Source organism: Hemicordylus capensis, chromosome 3 (assembly GCF_027244095.1).
Source record: "Hemicordylus capensis ecotype Gifberg chromosome 3, rHemCap1.1.pri, whole genome shotgun sequence".
Lineage (NCBI taxonomy): Eukaryota > Metazoa > Chordata > Lepidosauria > Squamata > Cordylidae > Hemicordylus > Hemicordylus capensis.
In genome coordinates, this window is record NC_069659.1 from 277,660,873 (window position 1) to 277,682,222 (window position 21,350).

At 42.8% G+C, this 21,350-nt stretch overlaps 1 protein-coding gene across 1 annotated transcript in view; it reads left to right on the forward strand.

Moving 5' to 3' along the window:
* The window catches only part of XPNPEP1 (X-prolyl aminopeptidase 1), a 61,060-nt gene that overhangs the window by 36,729 nt on the left and 2,981 nt on the right, over nucleotides 1-21,350 (forward strand). Inside the window, exons 13-19 of the mRNA XM_053309943.1 lie at nucleotides 1,752-1,829; nucleotides 3,352-3,423; nucleotides 11,871-11,931; nucleotides 13,808-13,877; nucleotides 14,974-15,147; nucleotides 16,934-17,010; nucleotides 20,473-20,571. Of these exons, the coding sequence (XP_053165918.1) occupies nucleotides 1,752-1,829; nucleotides 3,352-3,423; nucleotides 11,871-11,931; nucleotides 13,808-13,877; nucleotides 14,974-15,147; nucleotides 16,934-17,010; nucleotides 20,473-20,571 (631 nt within the window). The remainder of the gene's footprint in view (nucleotides 1-1,751; nucleotides 1,830-3,351; nucleotides 3,424-11,870; nucleotides 11,932-13,807; nucleotides 13,878-14,973; nucleotides 15,148-16,933; nucleotides 17,011-20,472; nucleotides 20,572-21,350) is intronic.

The window sequence follows — 21,350 nt, forward strand, 5'->3', positions numbered from 1 at the left end:
TAGATTATGTGCTGCGTTAAAACAGTGCTGTGTACTTCCTTTTGTTGGTCCTAAATATCCTGTTCTTCAGTTTCATAGTGTTGTGAGAGGGAGAAAAAATTATTTCCGTCCACTCTCTCTATTCCATGCATAATTTTATAAACCTCTACCCTGTTTCCCTGCTGTTGCCTCTTTTCCAAACTAAAAAGCCCCAGAAGCTGTAGCCTTGCCTCTTAAGGAAGCTGCTCCAGGCCCCATCTTGGTTGCCCTCTTCTGCACCTTTTCCAGCTCTGCAATGTCCTCCTTAAGATACAGGGACCATAACTATATGCGGTATTCAAAATGTGGCCACATCATAGATTTGTATAAGGGCTTTTATAATATTAGTATTTTTATTTTCAATCCCCTTCCTAACAGAGGTGAACCTACGTAATTTTGGAGCCTGGACCTAAAGGTCTTTGGAGCACCCCCCGCCCCCCGCTGTAAGTTAAGCATCATTTTTAACACGTAGGTTCTTGAGGGCACATACCACACCACCCAGGACAGACTAAAGAGGATTTGGGGGCCCCCAAGGGGCTGTGGAGGCCCTGGACTTTGGGGCCAAAGTCCAGTGGTAAGAGTGCCTCTGCTTCCTAATGATTCCTAGCATGGAATTATTTATTATTATTATTTATTCGATTTCTATACCACTCTTCCAAAATTGGCTCAGGGCGGTTTACACAGAGAAATAACAAATAAATAAGCAAATAAACAAATAAGATGGTACCCTGTCCCCAAAGGGCTCACAATTTAAATTAGCCTTTTTCACAGCTGCCACGCACTGAGTTGACACTTGAAAGTTGGGTTTTTGTGCCCCAATATGCATCACTTTACATCACTTACAGCTTACACTTTTTAGGCTCAGTTAATTCTGTAGTATTCTGTGTCCCAATGGCCCACTCATCCAGTCTGTGCACTCTCTAGTCTGCGTCGAAGACCAGACTGATAAGCTTGGCCAGGAAATCAGCTGTGCATCAGTATGGCAGGTCCTAGAGCTGATACTCTGTGTCTGAGCCATGTATTGTATTTGGTCAAATTTGGGTCACCGCTGCTCTCATCCCCAGCCTTCCAGTTCTTGGCTGATATGAACTGCATGTCTGTCCAGAACAAGATGAGTAAGTGTTGACCCAGATGATTCAACCCAGGCATAAATTGATGGCATATGCAAGGCCAGTAGCCTTGTTGCACTTAATCATGGATGACGTTTTATTTACTGCTGAGCTCTTGTTCAGCAGCAGATGAAGGGCTTCATTGGCCTTAACTTCTAGGCATTCAAAGTCCGTCTGTCTCCTTGCTGTAGTGGTCCTAAATATTTCAGAATCCGAGTCCAGCTGGGATTTGGAGTTAAAGAGAGGAGAAAGGACATGCAAGGGTACTGATCAAGAGATGGTTGCTTTGAAGATCTGTTGGCTGCTTCTAGTGGCTCAGCCACCTAAGGTGCAGCGGGGAAATGACTTGACTTGCAAGCCAGAGGCTGCCGGTTTGAATCCTCACTGGTATGTTTCCCAGACTATGGGAAACACCTATATTGGGCAGCAGCGATATAGGAAGATGCTGAAAGGCATCACCTCATACTGCACGGGAGATGGCAATGGTAAACCCCTCCTGTATTCTACCAAAGACAACCACAGGGCTCTGTGGTTCCCAGGAGTCGACACCGACTCGACGGCACGCTTTATTTACTTTCTAGTGGCTCAGCTGCCCTTGTTCATGAAGTCCTTTCTTTCTTTCAGCCAGCAAGAGAACTTCGTTGACTTGAGCTTTGCTACCATTTCAAGCACAGGCCCAAACGGTGCCATCATTCACTACAAGTAAGATCAAAATCTTCCTTGTGCTTATCTGTTGACTACACAGTTGGAAGAGCCTAAAGAATCAGCATGATAGTACCTAGCTATTTAGTTCATATTTCAGGAGGAAATGTTCACTCCTGTTAGCTGCTGATGTGGTTTCTATCGGCAGATCCCTTCCCTGGGATCAGACATGGTCTCATGCTGTTCAAGGCTTATAAGAACTTCAGACACCTATTTTAGTTCATGGTTAGCTCATTCCATATATTCTCTTCATAGTTATAGGCAAAGAGAGAATTAGGTTACATTGTAGGTCTGACTTGATGACTTGGTTGTGGTGGAAACAGCGAAGAAGGTTTTTCTTCATCAACACATGCAGGTGGAGGTCCAAGCAGGTTTCATGAAAATTAGTTGTCCCTGCTCTCCAAGGCTTTTGAAATCTATCAGGGCCTTCTGATGAACAGTTGGGGATGGTGTAGTTGTGGAAGAATGAGCTTATGTGCTGCCACAGAACATACATATATGAAATAATTGTCCCTTTTTAAGAACTTGCTCAGGACTTGCTCAGCTCTGAGACTGGGAACCTGCATGAAACAGCTTCTCCTTTTAAATCAACTGTTGCCCATCTTGCTTCCTGATTTTTTGATGAACAATTCAAAGTTTCAGGGCAGGAATTGAAACCCATGAAAATGCTGTTAAATATTAAAGAAGTGAAACTTCCATGTCCAGGCATCTTATTCACCATTAACACATTTCTTTGAAGTGTTGGCTATTTCCAAGAGGCCCACAGAGCTCTATGATGTGGGCCACTTGCATTCTTTTTTCCCTTCGTGGAAGTGCAAGTAATTCCTGTGATGAATTTAAAATTAGAAAAGTTGATGTCCTCATTTACCTAGTTTGGGATTTGTTATGTGTCATGTAGTAGCGAGTGTGCACATCCCCACCCCCGCCACATATGGTGCAACATATGTATGGGCCAAATTACATTATGTGTCTTCCCCCACACATACTTTCTTTTGAGGGAGTTAAAACATCACTTACTGGGCTTATTTGCACAATGATGTATATTCATAACACTTGTGTCACATCTTGCCTTGTAAAAAATGGAGGACAGGGCCAGATCACAAGAACAGGATCGCAAAATAGGACCACATGAACCAGTTCAATGAGTCAGACATGAATATGCTGAGAGAGCTCTCGAATTTTCAGCCCATTTGGCTAGAAATGGGTAATAAGCTTTTTTGCTGTCCTGATTTTTGTTGCAAGTGCTTTTCCATCAACAAAAATGGCAATGCCATACAAAATCCCATAGGTTTCAGTGTACTAGGTGCATATCTGAAGCACATGATACTGATCTAATTGGACTTTTCTTCTGATTTTGTGTGTGGAAAATTGACTAAGAACAAATACACTTAGTCCAAAGTTAATGTTTCATTTGATTACATAATTTAAGAAGTAACTTGCAATGATGTCTTTTTTAAAAATTTGTTGGTCTCAGTGAAGGGTTTGTAAAATATTGAGGCAAATGCTGCTGTTTCTTTGATAGGCCAGCTCCCGAGACAAATCGGACTTTATCCACGGATGAGATCTACCTCCTGGATTCTGGTGCTCAGTATAAGTAAGTTTGCAAAATAAATGGATTCTGCAGCTTACACTCTACTTTAAACCAATACATATTTATGCAGTTGTTTGCACATAGAACTCTCTCCCTGCAGCTGAGTGCCCTGCTTTTCCAGTTGTAAACACCATGAGGACATTCAATTGAATGTGTGTAGAATGTGGGGGTGGGTCCTGCCAGCATAATAAGACTCCCTCCTGTAAGTTTATTAACTCACTATGGGTTGTAATGAGAGGAAGGTTTTCCTTACAACCCTGGATGGGAGTAGGGGAAATAATTGAATTTTTCTTGGAGGAACAACTGATTTCCCCCATGTTCTGTGCCAATTTGATTTCTTGGTGGTAAGGACTTTGGATTAAAGTACTACAGAGGCAGCCTACCTGTTGTGCAGCTTAGGTGGTTATTTCACAGCAGGGACTATGGGAGAAAGTTCTGGATATCAGAAAGTCCCCAACTCAATCTGCCCTGTGCTATGAACTCACAGTTTGGCAAGCCACTCCCTCTTCTCAGCCCGCCACCTGTAATATGAAGAAAGTAATACTTTCCTTGTAACAAGATAAAACAAGTGACGCAATTGAGTATTGTTTACCATTGCCAAGACAAACCTGCACCCAGTTAGCAACAGAGTCCTGCTTAGTCTGGATCATCTAAGAGACTACAACAGTCTGTAAGCATCAACGAAACTGAGTGGCATTATTGTTTTTCTCACTTGACATTAAGATCACTGTTTATATCCTGCCCTTCAGCTCAGGGATACCCCTTTTATCCTCCACAACAACTCTGTGATGTATGTTAGGCTGAGAGCTAGTAACTGGCCCATGAACATGGCTGAATCAGGATCTGAATATGGGTCTCCCTGATTCTATTCAAGCACCAACGGTTCCAGGGCTGTTCAACTTCCACCCTTCTGCAGATGTTGGCTTACAGTTCCCATAACCCCTGGCTATTGGCCATTGTAGCCGGGGATTATGGAAGCTGTCGTTCAAAAACAGCTGGGGGGCCTAAGTTGAACAGGCCTGCAACCCATAAGGCCACATTGGCTCTTTCACATCCTACCTTGCTCTAAAGGACTGCCTGCTCCCACAGGAGCCTGGCCACCAGTTACAATGATAATTGGAGGCCCTTCTTGGGACTCCAATTAGGTTAGGGAGCTGGCTACTGGGGAAAGGGTCTTCTGTGTGGTTGCACGCTGGCTCTGAAATGTTCTTCCCAGGGCTTCTTGCCTGGTACCTCCTGTGATAAATTTTAAGTGCCTAGGAGGTTTTATACATGAGGCTTATACCCTGAATCTCATTCGGGAGAGTGTGTGTGCATGCACACACCAGCAAAACTTACCCGAACTCCTGCCAAGATCCTTGGACCCAGTCCACACACAAATCGGGCTTTGTGATGTGAACTCTAACTTATCTTGATGTATGTCCAGGTTTTTAAAATGCTGTTTTTAAGCTACTTCTCTGAAAATGCCAGAGCAAACAGGGAGAGGCGCTGACGTAAAATCATAAGCATGATAAGAGCATGCTCTCTTCACAAATGCAGATCGATCTTTGCAGGGAACTCTCTCTCTCCTCACTCCCATTGGGTAGGAAGGAAAACACTGTTGTCTGCCATGTGTACTTGTTTCTAGAGTAAACCGAGAGCAGAGGGGAGGGGTTGGTTCCCTCAATGCCACGAGTGGACTTCACGGTGAATTCGATCCACATTTAACCCGAAGCCTGAAGCCAAGTGCGAATAACTCCCAGCTAAGATTTGCTGATCCAAGCTTTTAATGATTAGTATTTGTTTTCTAGTTGAGGCTCCATTAATAGCATTGCTTTTAATTTTTAATCCGATCTGAAATTGTTGTGGTATAATGATTTTTTCTTAACCTCTTTCTGCAAGATGCCTTGAAAAATGTTTAATTAGAAAAGGTGGGATGTACTTTTCTTTATTTAGTATTCATTAGTACAGTCCTTAAAAGATGAATGAAGAAATCTTGCTCAAACCTGTCAGAGGCACTTAGCCTGCCCCAGTCAAGGTAATTCTAAAGCCTTGTGGGTGAAATCTCTTTCCATATAAGTCAATGGGAGTCTTTCATACTTTAGTGTAGTTTGGACATTGCCTTAAATTCTTTTGTTGTTCTTACAGCTAGGTTGAGCTTGAAGCATATAAGAAAAGCTCTGCTTCCCTGTGCCTGGGCTGTACTAACTTCATAGTTTTTAAGTGTCTTTGGTCCCCAGGGTAGACACACCAAGACTTTTATAGCTATGTTAACAAAGGGGGGAAAATTTGCTTACGTTTTCATTTTTTTTAATGAACAACTATAGGTAGATTTAAAAGCGTTTTGTTCAGCAGGGAATGTAGCAGACCCAATCTGCCCTTTTAGGGAAATTGTTTCTTCAGAGTTCTTGTGGTTTTGTTAACCAACATTTGAAATGGGTCTTTGGACGGGAACTGTGTGAACATTCTTTGATAAGACATGTACAATGAGATCCTTCTTCCCCGACAGCCTAATTATTGGCTCCCTCAATGTTACTATGCGAAGCTGCCACTTGAATATAATGAGTGAGGCACGCATGACATTTACCAGACTTTGTGGACAGCAGGGCTGCATTGGCCAATTTTGCAAATTTAATTTGAGTGTTTTTGATGTCCTGTGCTGAGGCAGAGTGACTTGGCTTTATAGGAATGACTTTGGGCATCATCCACCTGGAAAGTTCTCATGTTTTTGCATGGCTCCCATTAATGTCATTGTGTGGAACTTGAGGAGAACGTCTGCTTGGATTGGGGCTCTTTGTTTTCAAAAACATGCATTAATTTGCGAATTTTCAGGTTATTCAGATTACCAAAGATCTGACTTCTCGCAGAATGGTGCACATGCTCACTTGGATATTTGAACAAAGGCATCATGATTTGCAGAACCATAGAGTTGAAAGAGGTCTCCTGGGCCAATATGCTCAGCCCATTGAGCAGGGACAGGAACTAGACTAAAATCATGGGAAGCTGATAAGGGCTGCAAAGCACTTGCTACTTGAACAAGTAATGCTGAATTATAGATGGGACTCGTATGTTCACTTAGTGCTGGAAACAGATTACAGTAACTGCTGGCATTTCTTTAAAAAATAATAATAATAGAGGAATGCCATTGTTTCTTCATCTCAGTAGTTGTTGTTGGTTCAACTTGAATCTTCTTTGCACTTTACAGTCTTTTCTAATTAAGACCGCAATCCTATGGACACTTACTTGGAAGAAAGCCCTGTTCAGCCCTATTAACACATTATGTTCACCACTTGTACAATCTGTGTACATTAAACACAGGTACAGGTATTGACATGTTATGTTGAACACAGGTACAGCAGTACGCTTGCTCTCTGTACCTTGCATTTGAGGGACCTGTACCCAGGTTCACTTTTAAAACAAATGCAGGTACAGTTATTCAACAAAAACATGTATGAGTGTGCAGACACAGAGCCCTTTCTCACAATTGGAGAAAAAGGGCTTCAGGGAGAGCAGGGAAGAAGCCTTGAAAAGCTTACCTCCCCACAGACGATTGCCTCTGGCCTGGGTATGGAGATTGCACACCCAGACGTGCAGCTGCCTTCTCTGGCAGTGAGAAGGGTCGAGGGGCCGGGTCATATCACCCTGCCCCTCAGAACTCCCATAATGCACTGTATGACAACACAATGCATTATGGGGATTCCTCCAACACTGGCCAGGAGCCCTGCAGTCTCCAAGCCCCAGCTGCTTGGTAGATGATTAAAAAAACAGGACTAAGGGAGTACTAGCTCCCTTATCCCCATTTAAGAGGGTGGCTGGTTTAGCGGGTTTGCCGCCAAGGCACCGCCAGGATCAAGCACGATCCCGTAAGTTCTTGCACATGGTTAAGACTGGGCTTGGCTTTGTTTGCTCGGTTTTGCTTGCACATGAGAACGGCCTCATAATATCTGAATGCAGGCACAACATAATGTCTGAGTAGGGCTTTGGACTCAGTGGTATTTTCTTCTGTTTAAACAGAATTGTGCTGAAAGTCTGCATAACATGCTCTTGCCTTTCACCCTAAGAAACTGCAAACTTTTGGGGTTCTTCATCATGGCATGCTTCTTCTTTCTTTTCTCTGCTCCCCTTTGTGTTGCTTTCCTTCACATCCAGCCTGAAGAGTTCTATGGAACTTGAAAACTTGCTTCCTCCTTTGTGACATTTCAGTTGGTTTTTCTAAAAAAAAGTATTAACTTGCTATTGTTCTTAATTTATAGACAGACATTCTTGGTGGAAGATACACATTTTATTCAAGGCTGTGTGTACTCTATGGTAGTCTAAAGAGAGGAAATAATTTCTACATCAAACAAAGTTTAATTCTGTTGCATGTCTAAAGTCAAGCGATATTGTATTCCGTTCTGGTTAGTTGAGGTTGGGAAGGGACAGGGGTTAGGGAGTACTGAAGCTTCCACAGACCATGGAGAGCTGATATAATCTAATGGCTAAGCTACATATCAGGATTTCTCTGGGTCACCTCTCACCCCTGCTATGAGCTCAGTAGGTAGCCTTAGGCCAGCCATTCACTCTCACCCTCAGCTGCAGTATAGGGATAATAATGCAGATTATTGATCTTACAGGATTCTTGTAAGGATTGCCAGATAATTTATGTTAAGCATTTTGGACATTTGAAAGCACTATACAAATGTTCATTATTTTATTGAAAATCGTGCTGGCTTCTGAGGCTTTGCCTGCATGCTTCCAAGTCTGTCTTCTCAGCAGTCTTTCTCAGAATGCTGAGTTCTGTGTCTTTGCTACTTATGCAGAGCTGCAGGACGCAAGTAACCCTATTTTTATTGGGCTGACAGACATTGCTCCACCATTTTTTGTGTGTGAGATCAACATAAGAAAACTTACCTATGCTGTACTGTATAATCTGTTTGTTCTGTTTTTCTTGAAAATCATAGGAAAAACATAGGAAGCTGCCGTATACTGAGTCAGACCATTGGTCTATCTAGCTCAGTATTGTCTTCACAGACTGGTAGAGGCTTCTCCAAGGTTGCAGGCAGGAATCTCTCTCAGCCCTATCTTGGAGAAGCCAGTGGCTCCATACCCTAAGGGGAATATCTTATAGTGCTAACACTTCTAGTCTCCCATTCATTTGCAATCAGGGCGGACCCTGCTTAGCTAAAGGGACAAGTCATGCTTGACCAGCTCTCCTTTCCAAATTTTTATAGACCTAAATTATTGACCATTTCTCAAATTTGAGGTTCCAGAGAAAACCTTTTTGTAGAACCACAGAGCTAGCAGAGAGTTCAAGGTCACATTGTAAAATCCTTTACACTGGAGCCAGATCCTCTCTACCTAAATTTTCTGAACAGCATGGCATCGAGTGACCAAAGACAACAATGCCAGAAGAGCCAGAGGGGTGCAGAATATATTGGTTACAACAAATGAATGTTCTCTGATCTGAAGTTAAAGATTCGACTTACTATCACTTCAGTGCCCTTACAGTTTGTGGAGATGTAGTGTGTATTGACTAGAGCAAGTCAAACATAGGAAATTAGCAAGATTTTTGAAGTTGCAATTTGAAAAGGCTAACCCGCCAAACAGTAAAATGTATTTCTGGTTCAGTTTCTGGCAGGAAATATAGCCATACTATTTGGAGTGCTATTTGGGAGCTCTTGCTCCAGTTGATACTTCATCCCAGAGGGGTAGGGAAATCATGTGCACCACTGGTCTTTAGCCACCAGTCTGGAAATGCCTTGCCATTCTATGTAGAAGCCCATGGTTGCCACAGTCACTTCTGCTGTTCTTCTCTTCTACCTTCCATGAGTGTTTCTCCTTCTTTAGCTGTCCAGTTAACTTCCATCAGTCAGCTCTTAATGCACTTTGAGCTTCACTCTCTTTTCCTGGAGTTCCTTGCTATGTTAAGTGGAACACCCCTTTCCTTTCCTAAACTCTGGAAATTGAAGAAAGTACAAGGTCCTCATGTCTGTGTTTCCAGAGAATCTTGTCACACAGTATTACTTCTTAGTAATGCAATAGCAGCTCAGTGAACATAAGAAAGACCTTGCTGGATAGGCCAAGGCCTATCTAGTCCACCATTCTATTTCCCACAGCAGCCAACCAGATGCTTCTGGGAAGCCCACAAGCAGGAGATGAAGGCATGCCCCTTCTCCTACCGTTTCTCCCTTGCAGCTGATTTTCTGAGGCACAGTGCCTCTAAATCTGAGGTAGCATATAACCATCAAAACCAGTAGCCACTGACAGACTTATCCTCCATGAAGTTGTCTAATGCCACTTTAAACTACATCCTAACTACTATCATTGGATCTTGTGGCAGTGAAATCCATAGATTAATTTATGCTCTGTTTGAAGAGTACTTCCTTTTGTCCATCATAAGTCTCCTAGCAGGCAGCTCTCTGGTTCTAGTGTTGTGAATGTTGTGCACGAGTGAGAAAAATTTCCCTTTATCCACTTCTTCACACCATGCATAACTTTCTAAGCCTTTGTCATGCCTGCTTCTTAATTACCTTTCTTCTAAACAAAAAAATCCCCAAACATTGTAGCATCTTCTCATAAGGCAAGTTTCCCTGCTGCTGCTCCTGCTCCTTCTTTTTGAGATGCACTGACCAGAACTGTACACAGAATTCAAAATGGGACTGTATCATAGATTTCTATATGATCACAATAATCCCTTTCCTTATGGTCCCTAGCATGGAAATTGCCTCCCCACCCACCCACACAGATGACATATGCTGAGTTGACCATGTCCCCAAAAGCTCTTTCCTGGTTAGTCAGCAACAGCTCAGAGCCCCATCTGTGTATATGTAAAGGTGGGATTTTTTGTCCCAGTGTCCATCACAGTTCATTTATCTACACTAAACCAGTTTGGAGGGATCCTTTAGGAGCTCTTTGCTTTGTTTTTCACTATACTGAATAGTCTAGTGTCCCGGGTAGTTTTGGCCACCTCACTTCTCACTCCTGATTCCAGGTCATTTATGAAGAAGTTAAAAAGTACCCATCCTAATACAGATCCTTGATGAACCTCACTTTTTACTCCCCTATATTGTGAAAAAAAAATTTCTTCCTACCCTTTGCTTCTCATTCTTCAATTAGTTACTTCTTATGCCTTAACTTCTAAGTGTACTCAAGATTCTTTGGTGAGGGACTTTGTCAAAAGCTTTTTGAAGGTCCATATATACACTAGCAATGTATATTGCTAGTGTATATATCTACATGCCTCTATCTACATGCCTGATGAAACTCTCAAGGAACTCAATGAGTTAGTAAGGCAAAACTTGCCTTTGCAGAAGTCACTTTGATTCTTCTTTTCAAGGTTTCATTTTGTTATTAAATATTACATAATTATTAAATAATTATATATTTAATTATGCTTTCCACCAATTTATCCAGAAAGATGTTACGCTAACCAGCCTGTAATTCTCTGGATCCCTCCTGGATCCTCTTTTTAAATTGGTGTAACATTGGCTACCTTCCAGTCCTGTGACTCAGAGGCTGATTTTAGGGACAATTTACATATTTTTCTTAGAGTATTGGTAATTTCACATATGAGTTCTTTAAGGACTCTTGGGTGGATGCTACCTGGGGTCAATGATCTGTTAATTTTTAATTTGTTGATATGCCTTAGAACATCATCTCTCATCACCTCTAGTTGACTCAATTCTTCCCTTCCTGAGAAAATCAGGTTAGGCACAAATATCTACCCTATATCTTCTGTGGCGAGAGAAATGAAAAGAATTTATTCAGCTTCTCTGTAATCTCCATATTATGCATAAGCATCCCTTTCACATCCTTGTTATCTAACAGTCTGACTACCTTCCTGATAGGTGCCCTGCTTCAGATGTATTTAAATACATTATTCACTTTTATATTATTATTATTATTAAATTCTTCAGGAGCCTTTATGCTTGTACAGGGGTTTGTAGATTTGTAGATCAGGGTTGCTCATTATTATTAGTTTAGTCATATCTAAAGTTCACAAAAACTCTATTCAGATGTTTATTAAATATGTACAGTGTACATGGTTACAATACTAACTGAAAGACGCCCGCCCACCATGCCAACTTGCTATGTAGCCTCTCCTCCACTCCCTGCCCCCACCCCATGCTGACCACAAGTGTAGTGTTTGTCTGTAGAGACAAATCCTGCATCTGGGGAGAAATCCTCCCTCTGGTGCCCCAACAGTTCTTCTGATCATGGGGGATGATAACCCCCTTGGTACAGCATTTGTCTCTGCAGACAAACTCTATATTTGGGGTCTAGACTGCAGGGGCAAGGCTTTCAGCTGGCGTTGTAATCATGTTCACTGTATATGGTTTCTGAATGCCTGAATAATGTTAAACTATTGCCAACTCTCATTAGGCTGTAGTATTAAGAACAAGCTATTCCTCAAAACATTTTTGGTAGTTTTGATCTTTCCAGCTCCTTTTAAAAAAATAATTAAATTGTGATTTGCTGTCTTGTTTTGGAAGGGATGGAACTACAGACGTGACAAGGACCATGCATTTTGGCACTCCAACGGCATATGAAAAGGTATGCAATAATTCAGTTCTCATTGTTAGTTCGACCCTCCGTGGTTGGTGTAGAGAGGGCATAAATGCAATAGATGGGTATATTTGCAGATTTCACTGATTGCAGCAGGTTTGGTGAGAACAGAGTCCTCCTACTTGATGTCAAGCTGCCTCTTAAAAGTCCTGGAGGACTTTGCCATGGCTGCTGATACCTCCGCACCCAGAACCATTTACCTATCAACAGTGATATCATAGGCCAGATTCATTGCAAAGTCTCCCCATTAACCCACTCATTATGGATGTCAGCCTCAAAAGGAGGCATTTATTTAGAAGTGGCTACATTCTTTCAGGCAAGGCAGTCCATCCCAGCATAGCTGAAGGTGGGTGCTTGCAAGTCCAGCTCCAGGTCTCGCTGTCCATCCATCACGGAAGAGTGGCATCCTTTTTTTCTTTTAAAGTTCTCTTCTTTGTTCAGTTACATCTGGAAGCCAAAAGGAGGACTGTTTTGATCCAGTTAGGCCATGGTCCATGCCCGACCTTGTTGAGAATTTGTTTTTCCTTTGCAACAGCTTCTATCTGACTCGCTTTAATTAATGATTTGGCAGGTTGGTTTCTGGTTCTTTGGGGTATGACTTCCATCTTTTCCTTAGTAAAATTATCCCAATATTTCCTTGTTGCTAGATATGCACCATGTTCTCCTGGCAGGGTATTGAAGCTCGGAATGCACATTTGTTCTGCAGCCAACGGAAGTAGTGCAGTCCGTAGTCCTATTCACACAGTCATGATCAAGACAAATACAAACTGTGCACAGTGTACACAGGTGCGGATCTGTACATACGTACAGTTATTCACATGCTGAATAAGAGTACACTTCTTGTACGCACCCTGCATTTGAGGGGGTCTATACTCAGGTTCCCTTTAAAAAGAAAGCATGCACAGCCATTCACACAAAAATATGTACAGGTGTACAAACACCTGTACACACGTACAATGTAATGTCTGGATAGGGCTGATATCTAGGCTGAATGATGAGGCCCTGGTCGCTGCTAGAAGTTGCCTTCATTTTCTTCTCCCACTCTCCCTGCATATGCATCAGAACAACGGTCTGTGGCATTGCTCATCAGAACAGGCTGCAAATTTGAGTCAAGTGGCCTGGAATTCTGTTTAATAATAAAAGGCATTTGTATAACACTTTTGAGTGTTCATATTAATTATCTTTAACTCATGTTAATTATCTCTATGTAATCCTTACAACCTCCAACTAATGGTGCAGTGGAGAAATGACTTGACTAGCAAGCGAGAGGTTGCTGGTTCAAATCCCTGCTGGTATGTTTCCCAGACTATGGGAAACACCTATATCGGGCAGCAGCAATATAGGAAGATGCTGAAAGGCATCATCTCATACTGCGAGGGAGATGGCAGTGGTAAACCCCTCCTGTATCCTGCCAAAGACAACCACAGAGCTCTGTGGTCGCCAGGAGTCAACACTGACTCAATGGCACACTTTAGCTTTACCTTTTAATCCTTACAACAGTCCTGTAAGGTAAGTCAGTAGGTTTATCCCCATATTGCAGCTGGGAATCAGAGAGAGAGAGGGTGAGAGAGACAGGCTTGCCTAGACCATCTAGTGAGTTCATGGAAGAGATGAGATTCAAACCTGGGAAATCCTGATTCATAGCTCAGTCTCCCAGCTGCTATCGTATACCATTTAGACATATTTCAGAATATTTAGACACATTCTCGGCTTTTTCCATACCTGTGAATGGCACAACAACAGCGAGGTTAGAGGTGTTCTGCCTGTGGAAACCAAAACAAAACAATTCCTGCTGCAACTTATCTGTGGCTCAGGTGTTTTCCATCCCTGTTCCGTTTATTCACAGTGCTCCATTTCCTTGCAGGAGTGCTTCACCTATGTGCTGAAGGGTCACATAGCAGTCAGTGCAGCCATATTCCCCAATGGAACCAAAGGTTGGTTACTTTCACTTCTTCCTCTTCAGCTGAAATGGAGACGAGAAGTAATTCCACTACAGCCTTTCCTATTCACTTGCTCCTTTGTCATTATTGGGTAGAATTTGGGGTGTGTGGTTTCTGCAAATCAGATTTCTATTCTTTGCAAGATGCATTCTAAGTTTCTGCAACCAGCATTGTTAGGGCAAAAATTCATTTGTACATATAAAATGCGAAAGTGATAGTTAATTCCCCTAACATCATATATGGATTTATGGTCAGTGACAAAAGATAAAACTCTATAGTAAATCCTGTAATTTGTTGCAAAGGTGGAGAGAACTGGAGGTGAGGGAGGAGGAGAGTGAGCAAGTGAGATCTTTCCATTTTCTATATTTTTATTTGACACAGCATTCAAAACCAAGGATGGAAGCTTTGGTAATGTGGACACTGGGCCCAGTCCAGAGAATCTAATGGAAATCAGTGGTACAAGTTAGTTGGAACTAATCAGCTTCCACTGACTTAAGTGTGGCTGAGTTTATGTGGTTTAGGGAACATTGTTAGAACAGTTAGCAAAGTTTATTAGATTGAAGAGGGTTTGCATTTTGAATCGGTGAATATTTATGTAGCCTGTTCTAGAACCTGCAGCATAGAAAGGACTACTAGGGATGTGCACAGAACTGGTCTGTGCACTCCCGGGAGGATGGAGGGTTTTGGGTTTTTTTTTTGCTTTAAATGACAGGGAAGGCACTGCCTACCTGTCAGCCTCCACTCGGCCTCTTCCCCCTGCCATAGCCCAGCGTGCCTGGTTTTCTGGAGAGCACCAGCAGGGAAGAGTGGCGGGGCAGGGGCTGATAGGTAGGCAGCATCTTCCCTGTCATTTTAAAGCAGCCCCCCCCCCCGCTCCAAACAAGTTTGAATGCCAGTTCATGGAACCAGTTCGGCACTCCAGAAAGGGAGCACCAAACCGGTTCCGTACACATCTCTAATGAATACTATAGGACTACCTTATGATTTCACTTTTCTGAGTGTGGGGCCCTAAGAAGACAAGAGCGTCTAATTCTGCCTTTGATCAGGTTATTAATATATTGTACATCTACCTTCCTTTTGGAATTTGTAGGTCACCTGCTAGATTCCTTCGCCCGGTCTGCATTGTGGGATCAAGGCTTAGATTACCTGCATGGCACAGGACATGGAGTTGGTGCTTTCCTAAATGTCCATGAAGGTCCATGTGGCATTAGCTACAAAACCTTTGCAGATGAACCTCTGGAAGCTGGGATGATTGTTTCTGATGGTATATATTCATTTCGTTGTCCGTACTTTGGTGGGGAAAGGAGAATTATCAGTAAAATATTAAGGGTTCAGGTGTCAAGACCATTTGGGTGATTGTTTTCAGCTTCTTCTGGAATATTTCCATAATATTATCTCAACAGTCCTTACAGCAACCCTGTAAGGCAGTTCAAGCGCATTAAAAACAGCATTGTCCTCCTATTGTAGATTTGGGGCTGAGAAATGGTGCTTAAGATAATCTAGCCTTAGTAGTAGACAAGGCTTGAACTGGGGCTTTCTAGTTCACAGCACTGTCTCTTGGCCACAATGCTAACAGCACCTCATCCTCAATATGTGTGGATTAGAGCTGATTTTGTGTACAGTACCTCTTGTCCACTGTATAAATTTTGGGATGCTGTCAGGCCACACTGCTGTGCCTGTGACTGTGTCGCTGAGTAAAAATTGAATTTACCATTTTTCTCTCTTATCAGTGTTGGGACCTTCTCCCCAGCTCTCTTTTAGCTGCTACTTCAGCAGAGTGGCTTCTGTGGTCAAGCCATAATAGGTACTGCTGTGTGTTTGGGTGGGAAATGAAGTTTCCTAATCTCTTTCAACCCCCAGATCATTAGGCTTATTAAGCAGTAAATAGGGGTGTGCAATTCGGGTTTTCGGTGATTCGGTTCGGGACCCGAACCGAATCACCCCCGATCTGTTCTGTGCCCGAATCTGGGCCACCCGAATCACCCCTGATTCGATTCGGATTAAATCCGAATCTGAATCGATTCGGGAAGGAAAAATGGGTCCCAGGGGCAAAATAGTGGGGTGGGGTGGTAGTGCCTAATGGGTGAAGGCTACCACCCCAATTTCAGAGTGATTGGGCAGAGGGCTGATTTTGGGGGAATTGTTGAAGTTTACGCATCTTTAAGGTTTTCCCCCATAGAGAAGCATTGAGGTGTCAGCAAATGGATAGCTTCACGCGGGGGGCAGAGGGGTGGCCTAGAGCAGTGTGGGGTTGGTGATAGTGCCAGGTAGGGTCAAGGAAGCTACCTGAATTTTTTCAAAGGATTTGGGCAGAGGGCTGATTTTTGGGGAATTGTTAAAGTTTACGCGTCTTTAAGGTTTTTCCCCATAGAGAAGCATTGAGGTGTCAGCAGCCCCATAAGTGCACTTGGGGGGTGCTGGGGTGGCCCAGAGCGAGTGTCTGGGCCACCCAAAAAATTAGCCCTCTGCCCAATCACTCTGAAATTGGGGTGGTAGCCTTCACCCATTAGGCACTACCACCCCACCCCACTCTTTTCCCCCCAGATCCCACTCTATGCCCCCGAACTGCCACAAAGACACTAAAACTTCAAAAATTCCCCCAAAATAAGCCCTTTGCCCAATTCCCCTGAAATTTGGGTGGTAGCCTCCAACCATTGGGCACTACCACCCCACCCCACTATTTTGCCCCTGGGACCCAAAATTCGGGCTGACATCACTTCAGACCTTTTTGCCTTCAAATCAATGGATGCAAAAAGGCAGGAAATTCAAAGAGATGTCATCCTGAATCACCCGAATTTTTCGGCCCCGAAATTCGGGTGCTTTGGCTCCGCCCCGAAAAATATCGGGGGACATCGGGGGTGATTCGGTTCGGACCCGAATCACCCAAAATTGCTCGTTTCGGGCACAGATCGTTCTGTGCCCGAAATTTTTTGCACATCACTAGCAGTAAAGCTAGACAATACCACAGATTTCCTAAGGTTGTTGGAAATTTTGCTTTTTGTGGGAAAAGTATCTGGAAGTGTTTCCTGATAATTCTCTGTCTCCTGCAGAACCTGGTTATTATGAAGATGGTTCTTTTGGGATCCGGATAGAAAACGTGGTCATTGTAATTCCTACCAAAACGAAGGTGAGTGGTTCCCAAGCATGCCCAAGAAGAGTAATGCCACCTTGTTGCTTTTCATTGGACAGGAACACTGTACTTCTTCCTGGAAATGCTTTAAAAGCATTCCACAGCAGCCAGTGGTCACTATATCTTCGGGACTGCCTTTAAAATTGCACAGCAGTGTGGTGGGTCCTTCATGTTTATGAGAGACTGCACAGTATCACTTGGTGCCTTTAATAAGACAGATAATGAACTTATACATGCCTTTCAGACAGTTAATACTAATAAAGAATAAGGGAGGAGTAGAATAGCGTCGCATATATCTCAGTTACGAACGGATATCCTCCCATACACTTAGCTGATCAATGGCTTCTGATCTTTATTCAGAAATTATTCTATTACTTAAAAAAAATTTAAAAAAATATTCTACGTATTAGAATAAAATTATTCTAACGTATCGATTGAAAGGATGCTATATTACCATAAAGAGGTCTTATTTTACCAGACCATTGACTAGTCTTCTTTGATGAATATGTTTTTCAGATAGAGCATTTTGCCAAACCCTATCTAATCATCCTGATACTGTGAAGCCCTTTTCTGGTTTCCAGTTCTTTACTACCTAAATCTTGGTGGATGTGAAAAGAAGCAGTATGAGATACTCCTCAGAATAGGTTTTTAGACCACTCTCCAGTAGGCTTATGAGATCACCCAGCATTCCATGTGTCCATCTGTGTGCCCCACCCCATCAACTTCGCAAAGCCTGGATCAATATGAACCAAATCGGGTACAGTTGTATGGACACATAGGGACTCCTCAGTGGCATAGTTTGTGATAATGTCATCCATCCTGATTCAAGATGGCGGATATGTAAACTTTTGAGGTGCAAGTGGGCTAACTTGTGAACCACCTAACCGATTTGAACCAAATTTGCTACAGCTGTAGGGACACATAGGAGTGCCCCAGTGGTGTCAGTTGTGATGTCATCCACCCCAATTCAAGATGGTGGACGCATAAACCTTTGAGGCGTAAGTGGGCTAACTTTAAAAACAGCAACACAAGCACAAGATCTGGTGCTATGATCTGCATCATTACATCTGAAATCATACTGGAGACAAATCTCCAATATGTTCTGACTTCTGGGCACTTCCCCCATAAATGCATAAGAGTCCCATGGTCCTGACATTCTCTCTAACAGTTTGGAGAGAGCATTCTGCTAAAGTTGCAAAACCTCACAGGAGTTAGAGGTCATCCATGTAGTAATCTGAGTGTGGCTTCTCATGTTCTTGCTGAAATTGTTTTGAGAGATTTTCTACCCTGTTGTATCCCACTTGGAGCCTGGTATTTGAATCTTGAGGTCACCTCCCCACATCAACCTTAGGCCTCTTGATGAGCCGTTTAATTCTGAGTATGAATATAATACTAACCTTTGTTTTGAGTGACCCGAGTGCATATGGTCTCAGGGATTTTCAAAAAGCGTTTCTTGCTTCCCTGGGGCAGCAGAGAAGAGTAGCTTTAAAAGGAAGCATGCTAGCCATGGTATTGCTAGCCATGCAAATGGCACCTGCACATGTATGGATGCCATGTGCATGCTGATGCCTGCACATGTGCAGCTGGGAACAGGGATACAGCCACATGGCCCAGGGCTTTTTAGAACAGAGACAACGGACAGTGCCTCGGTGGGGCGGTGGAGCAGATAGGGACCTGTGGGCCTCCTTTTAAAGCCACTGTTTGCCCCCTGCTGAATGTTTTGACTGTGGCAGTCCAAATTGTTTTGACGACTCTCTGTTGAGCTCTTGAAACAATTCAGACACATCCCTACTTTCATTCTGTTAATTGCCGTTCCCTACAGTTTTTAACTCCTCAAGCATGCCCCATGACTCTGACAGCAGTATAACATAGATCTTTGATACTAGCCCTTTGGAATTCATTGAAGTAATTCGTGGTAGCCTCTCAAAGCCAGTCAGTGGGTATAACACCTGCTGAGCAATGCTAGGGGTTACTACACTTGATCTTAGCCAAAAGGCTGAGTTTGTAGTAAGAGGTTTCATTCAGTGCACCTGAAACCAATAAACCCCAATGACTTGGAGGCCATTAATAAACCATTAGTAAGCAGATCATACAATCAATATAAATTGCCCCACCCCTACCCTTTAAAATACATTTTGTGTGCTTCCTGGGACAGAAGCTACTCCAAGAAAGAAGCATGAGAGGGACTGGATGAACACATTGTCTCCAAACCAAATAAGTTTTTCTCAAAAAGAGGCTACTTATTGTATTTATATGTCTTAAGGCAGAAGGTAGAAAAGTTATACTCCCAAAGAAGAGTGTCTGAATCACTGAAGCTTCCACTGAGAGCCTAAGTTGGCCACATGTACCTTGTAAAACCGATACAAATTTGTTTCAGCTGAGGGGAATCATAATAGAATTTTGGGTATCTCTGTACTTCCATTGCTAGTAGATATATATTATCCCTGTTTATTCAGCCTAGACCTCTTGTCTTTATGAAAAAAGTGATCCAGAAATATGCTGGGGCTAATAAATAAATTTAGACACAATATTCCCCCATCCCATCTAGTTTGATTATCAGGGCATGAGTATTTTTACTCTGAGCTCTCCCAGTTGTCCAGTATGCAGGTCATGATGCCTCATGTTTTTGTTGCATCCATACCAAATTCCCCATGGCTCAAAATAGCTGATGAGGACTACCAGGTTCTGAGGGATGTTACTGCTACCATGGGAAGGAGGAAATGAGAAGCAAGGATCTTGTGGTGTTCTTCCACCTTCAAGGCCTTATTTTGAAGATGGGCTTCTTTGGTTCAGTTTAATTCAGAATGGGATGCTCTGCCTGAAGAGAGGCTTCTACTCTCATCTACGGAATGCAGGTTGATGCTCTTTTGCTTTGCCAAAACCGCTGCTCTTTCTTCCCCTGCCAATTGAATGGTGGCATGTTGGATTTTGTGCTAGAATGCGGCCCTCTTGCAAAGTTTCCTTCTCTCAGTATGCAAGTATGTTCCCTTGCTAGTCTTCCCCCTGCTCTCCCAGTAGGCTCTTGCTGCCTCTCTTGGAGGCAAAACATGACTTTGGGAAATATCCTAAACCTCACATTGGGGTGTCAGTTGGTTGCTGACAGAAGGTTTTATGCACAAATCAATTGACAGCTTAGAAACAAATGCTTGAAATACTGTAGTATTTGGTGCAATATGGCCTAGATGCCACTACACCTTGAACTCCCTTATCATACTCCCTTCCTTCACTTTGGTTTACTCAGCTAAAAGGTCTAGTGGGGAGAGCAATTAGAAGTAATCTTTTGTGCATCAGGGACAATTCTCTTTCCTGATGACTTGTCTGATAAAGGCAAGTACTATAGAGAGAGAAACAGATGACATGTTCAGAATTGCTTAGTAAAACCCATCCTAAATGCATCCTTTATGTGGAATCTGTAGAGAGAAGTGCTTGCCCTGTCTACAGGATGTTTTTCCTTCACAGTACAATTTCAGCAACAGAGGGAGTCTGACTTTTGAACCCTTGACCCTGGTTCCGATCCAGACCAAAATGATACATGTTCATTTGCTGACCCCAAAAGAGGTAAGGGAGAGAATAAACTCTGTCTTGTTTGCTCAAGATTCTACTATGGGGAGTTTCAAATCCTTTTCCTGCCCTCATTCCAGACAGGACTGGTCAGAACGATAGTACCCATCCCAGCACATAGTTATAATTATGACAGCTTTGGCTGTATTTTTTAAATCAAATTTGACAGGAAGGCTCTGCCCCTAGCACAATAGTTGGAGGGTGGAGCATGGAAAGAAAGAACTTAAAGTTTACAGAATTTTCAGGAATTGAGACTGGCTGGAATTCCAAAGGTTTTTACCAGGGTACTGATGTGTATTGTTGCACTTGTAGTTTCTAGGGATCTAATTCAAGCCATGGAAAAACAATCCAGCTGACACTACCTCATTCAGAGTGGGAGTGCTGGAATAGTTTTCTACCAAGGAGCACATATTCAATAATAATAATAGTACTTAGTATCTGTGTGGCGCCTTTGAGTACTCCAAGTGCTTCAAATGACCTGCCTTGTTGCAGTCCTTGCAACCACTCTGTAAGGTAGGTAAGCCATTATCAGAGATGCTATGAATTTGCAGCTGAAGAAAAAAAAAATCATCCCTGCTGATACTCTGCTGAATATTTTTATCTTGATGCATCAGTATGGGTATCCAAAGTTAAATGTAATTTCTGAGTGTTCTGGGCTTCTCAGAAATTTGGGGCGGAGAGCTGGAGTTGTGGTGGCAAGCATGAATTATCCCTTGCTAAGCAGGGTCTGGCTTTGTTTGCATTTGAATGGGAGATTACATGTGAGCGCTGTAAGA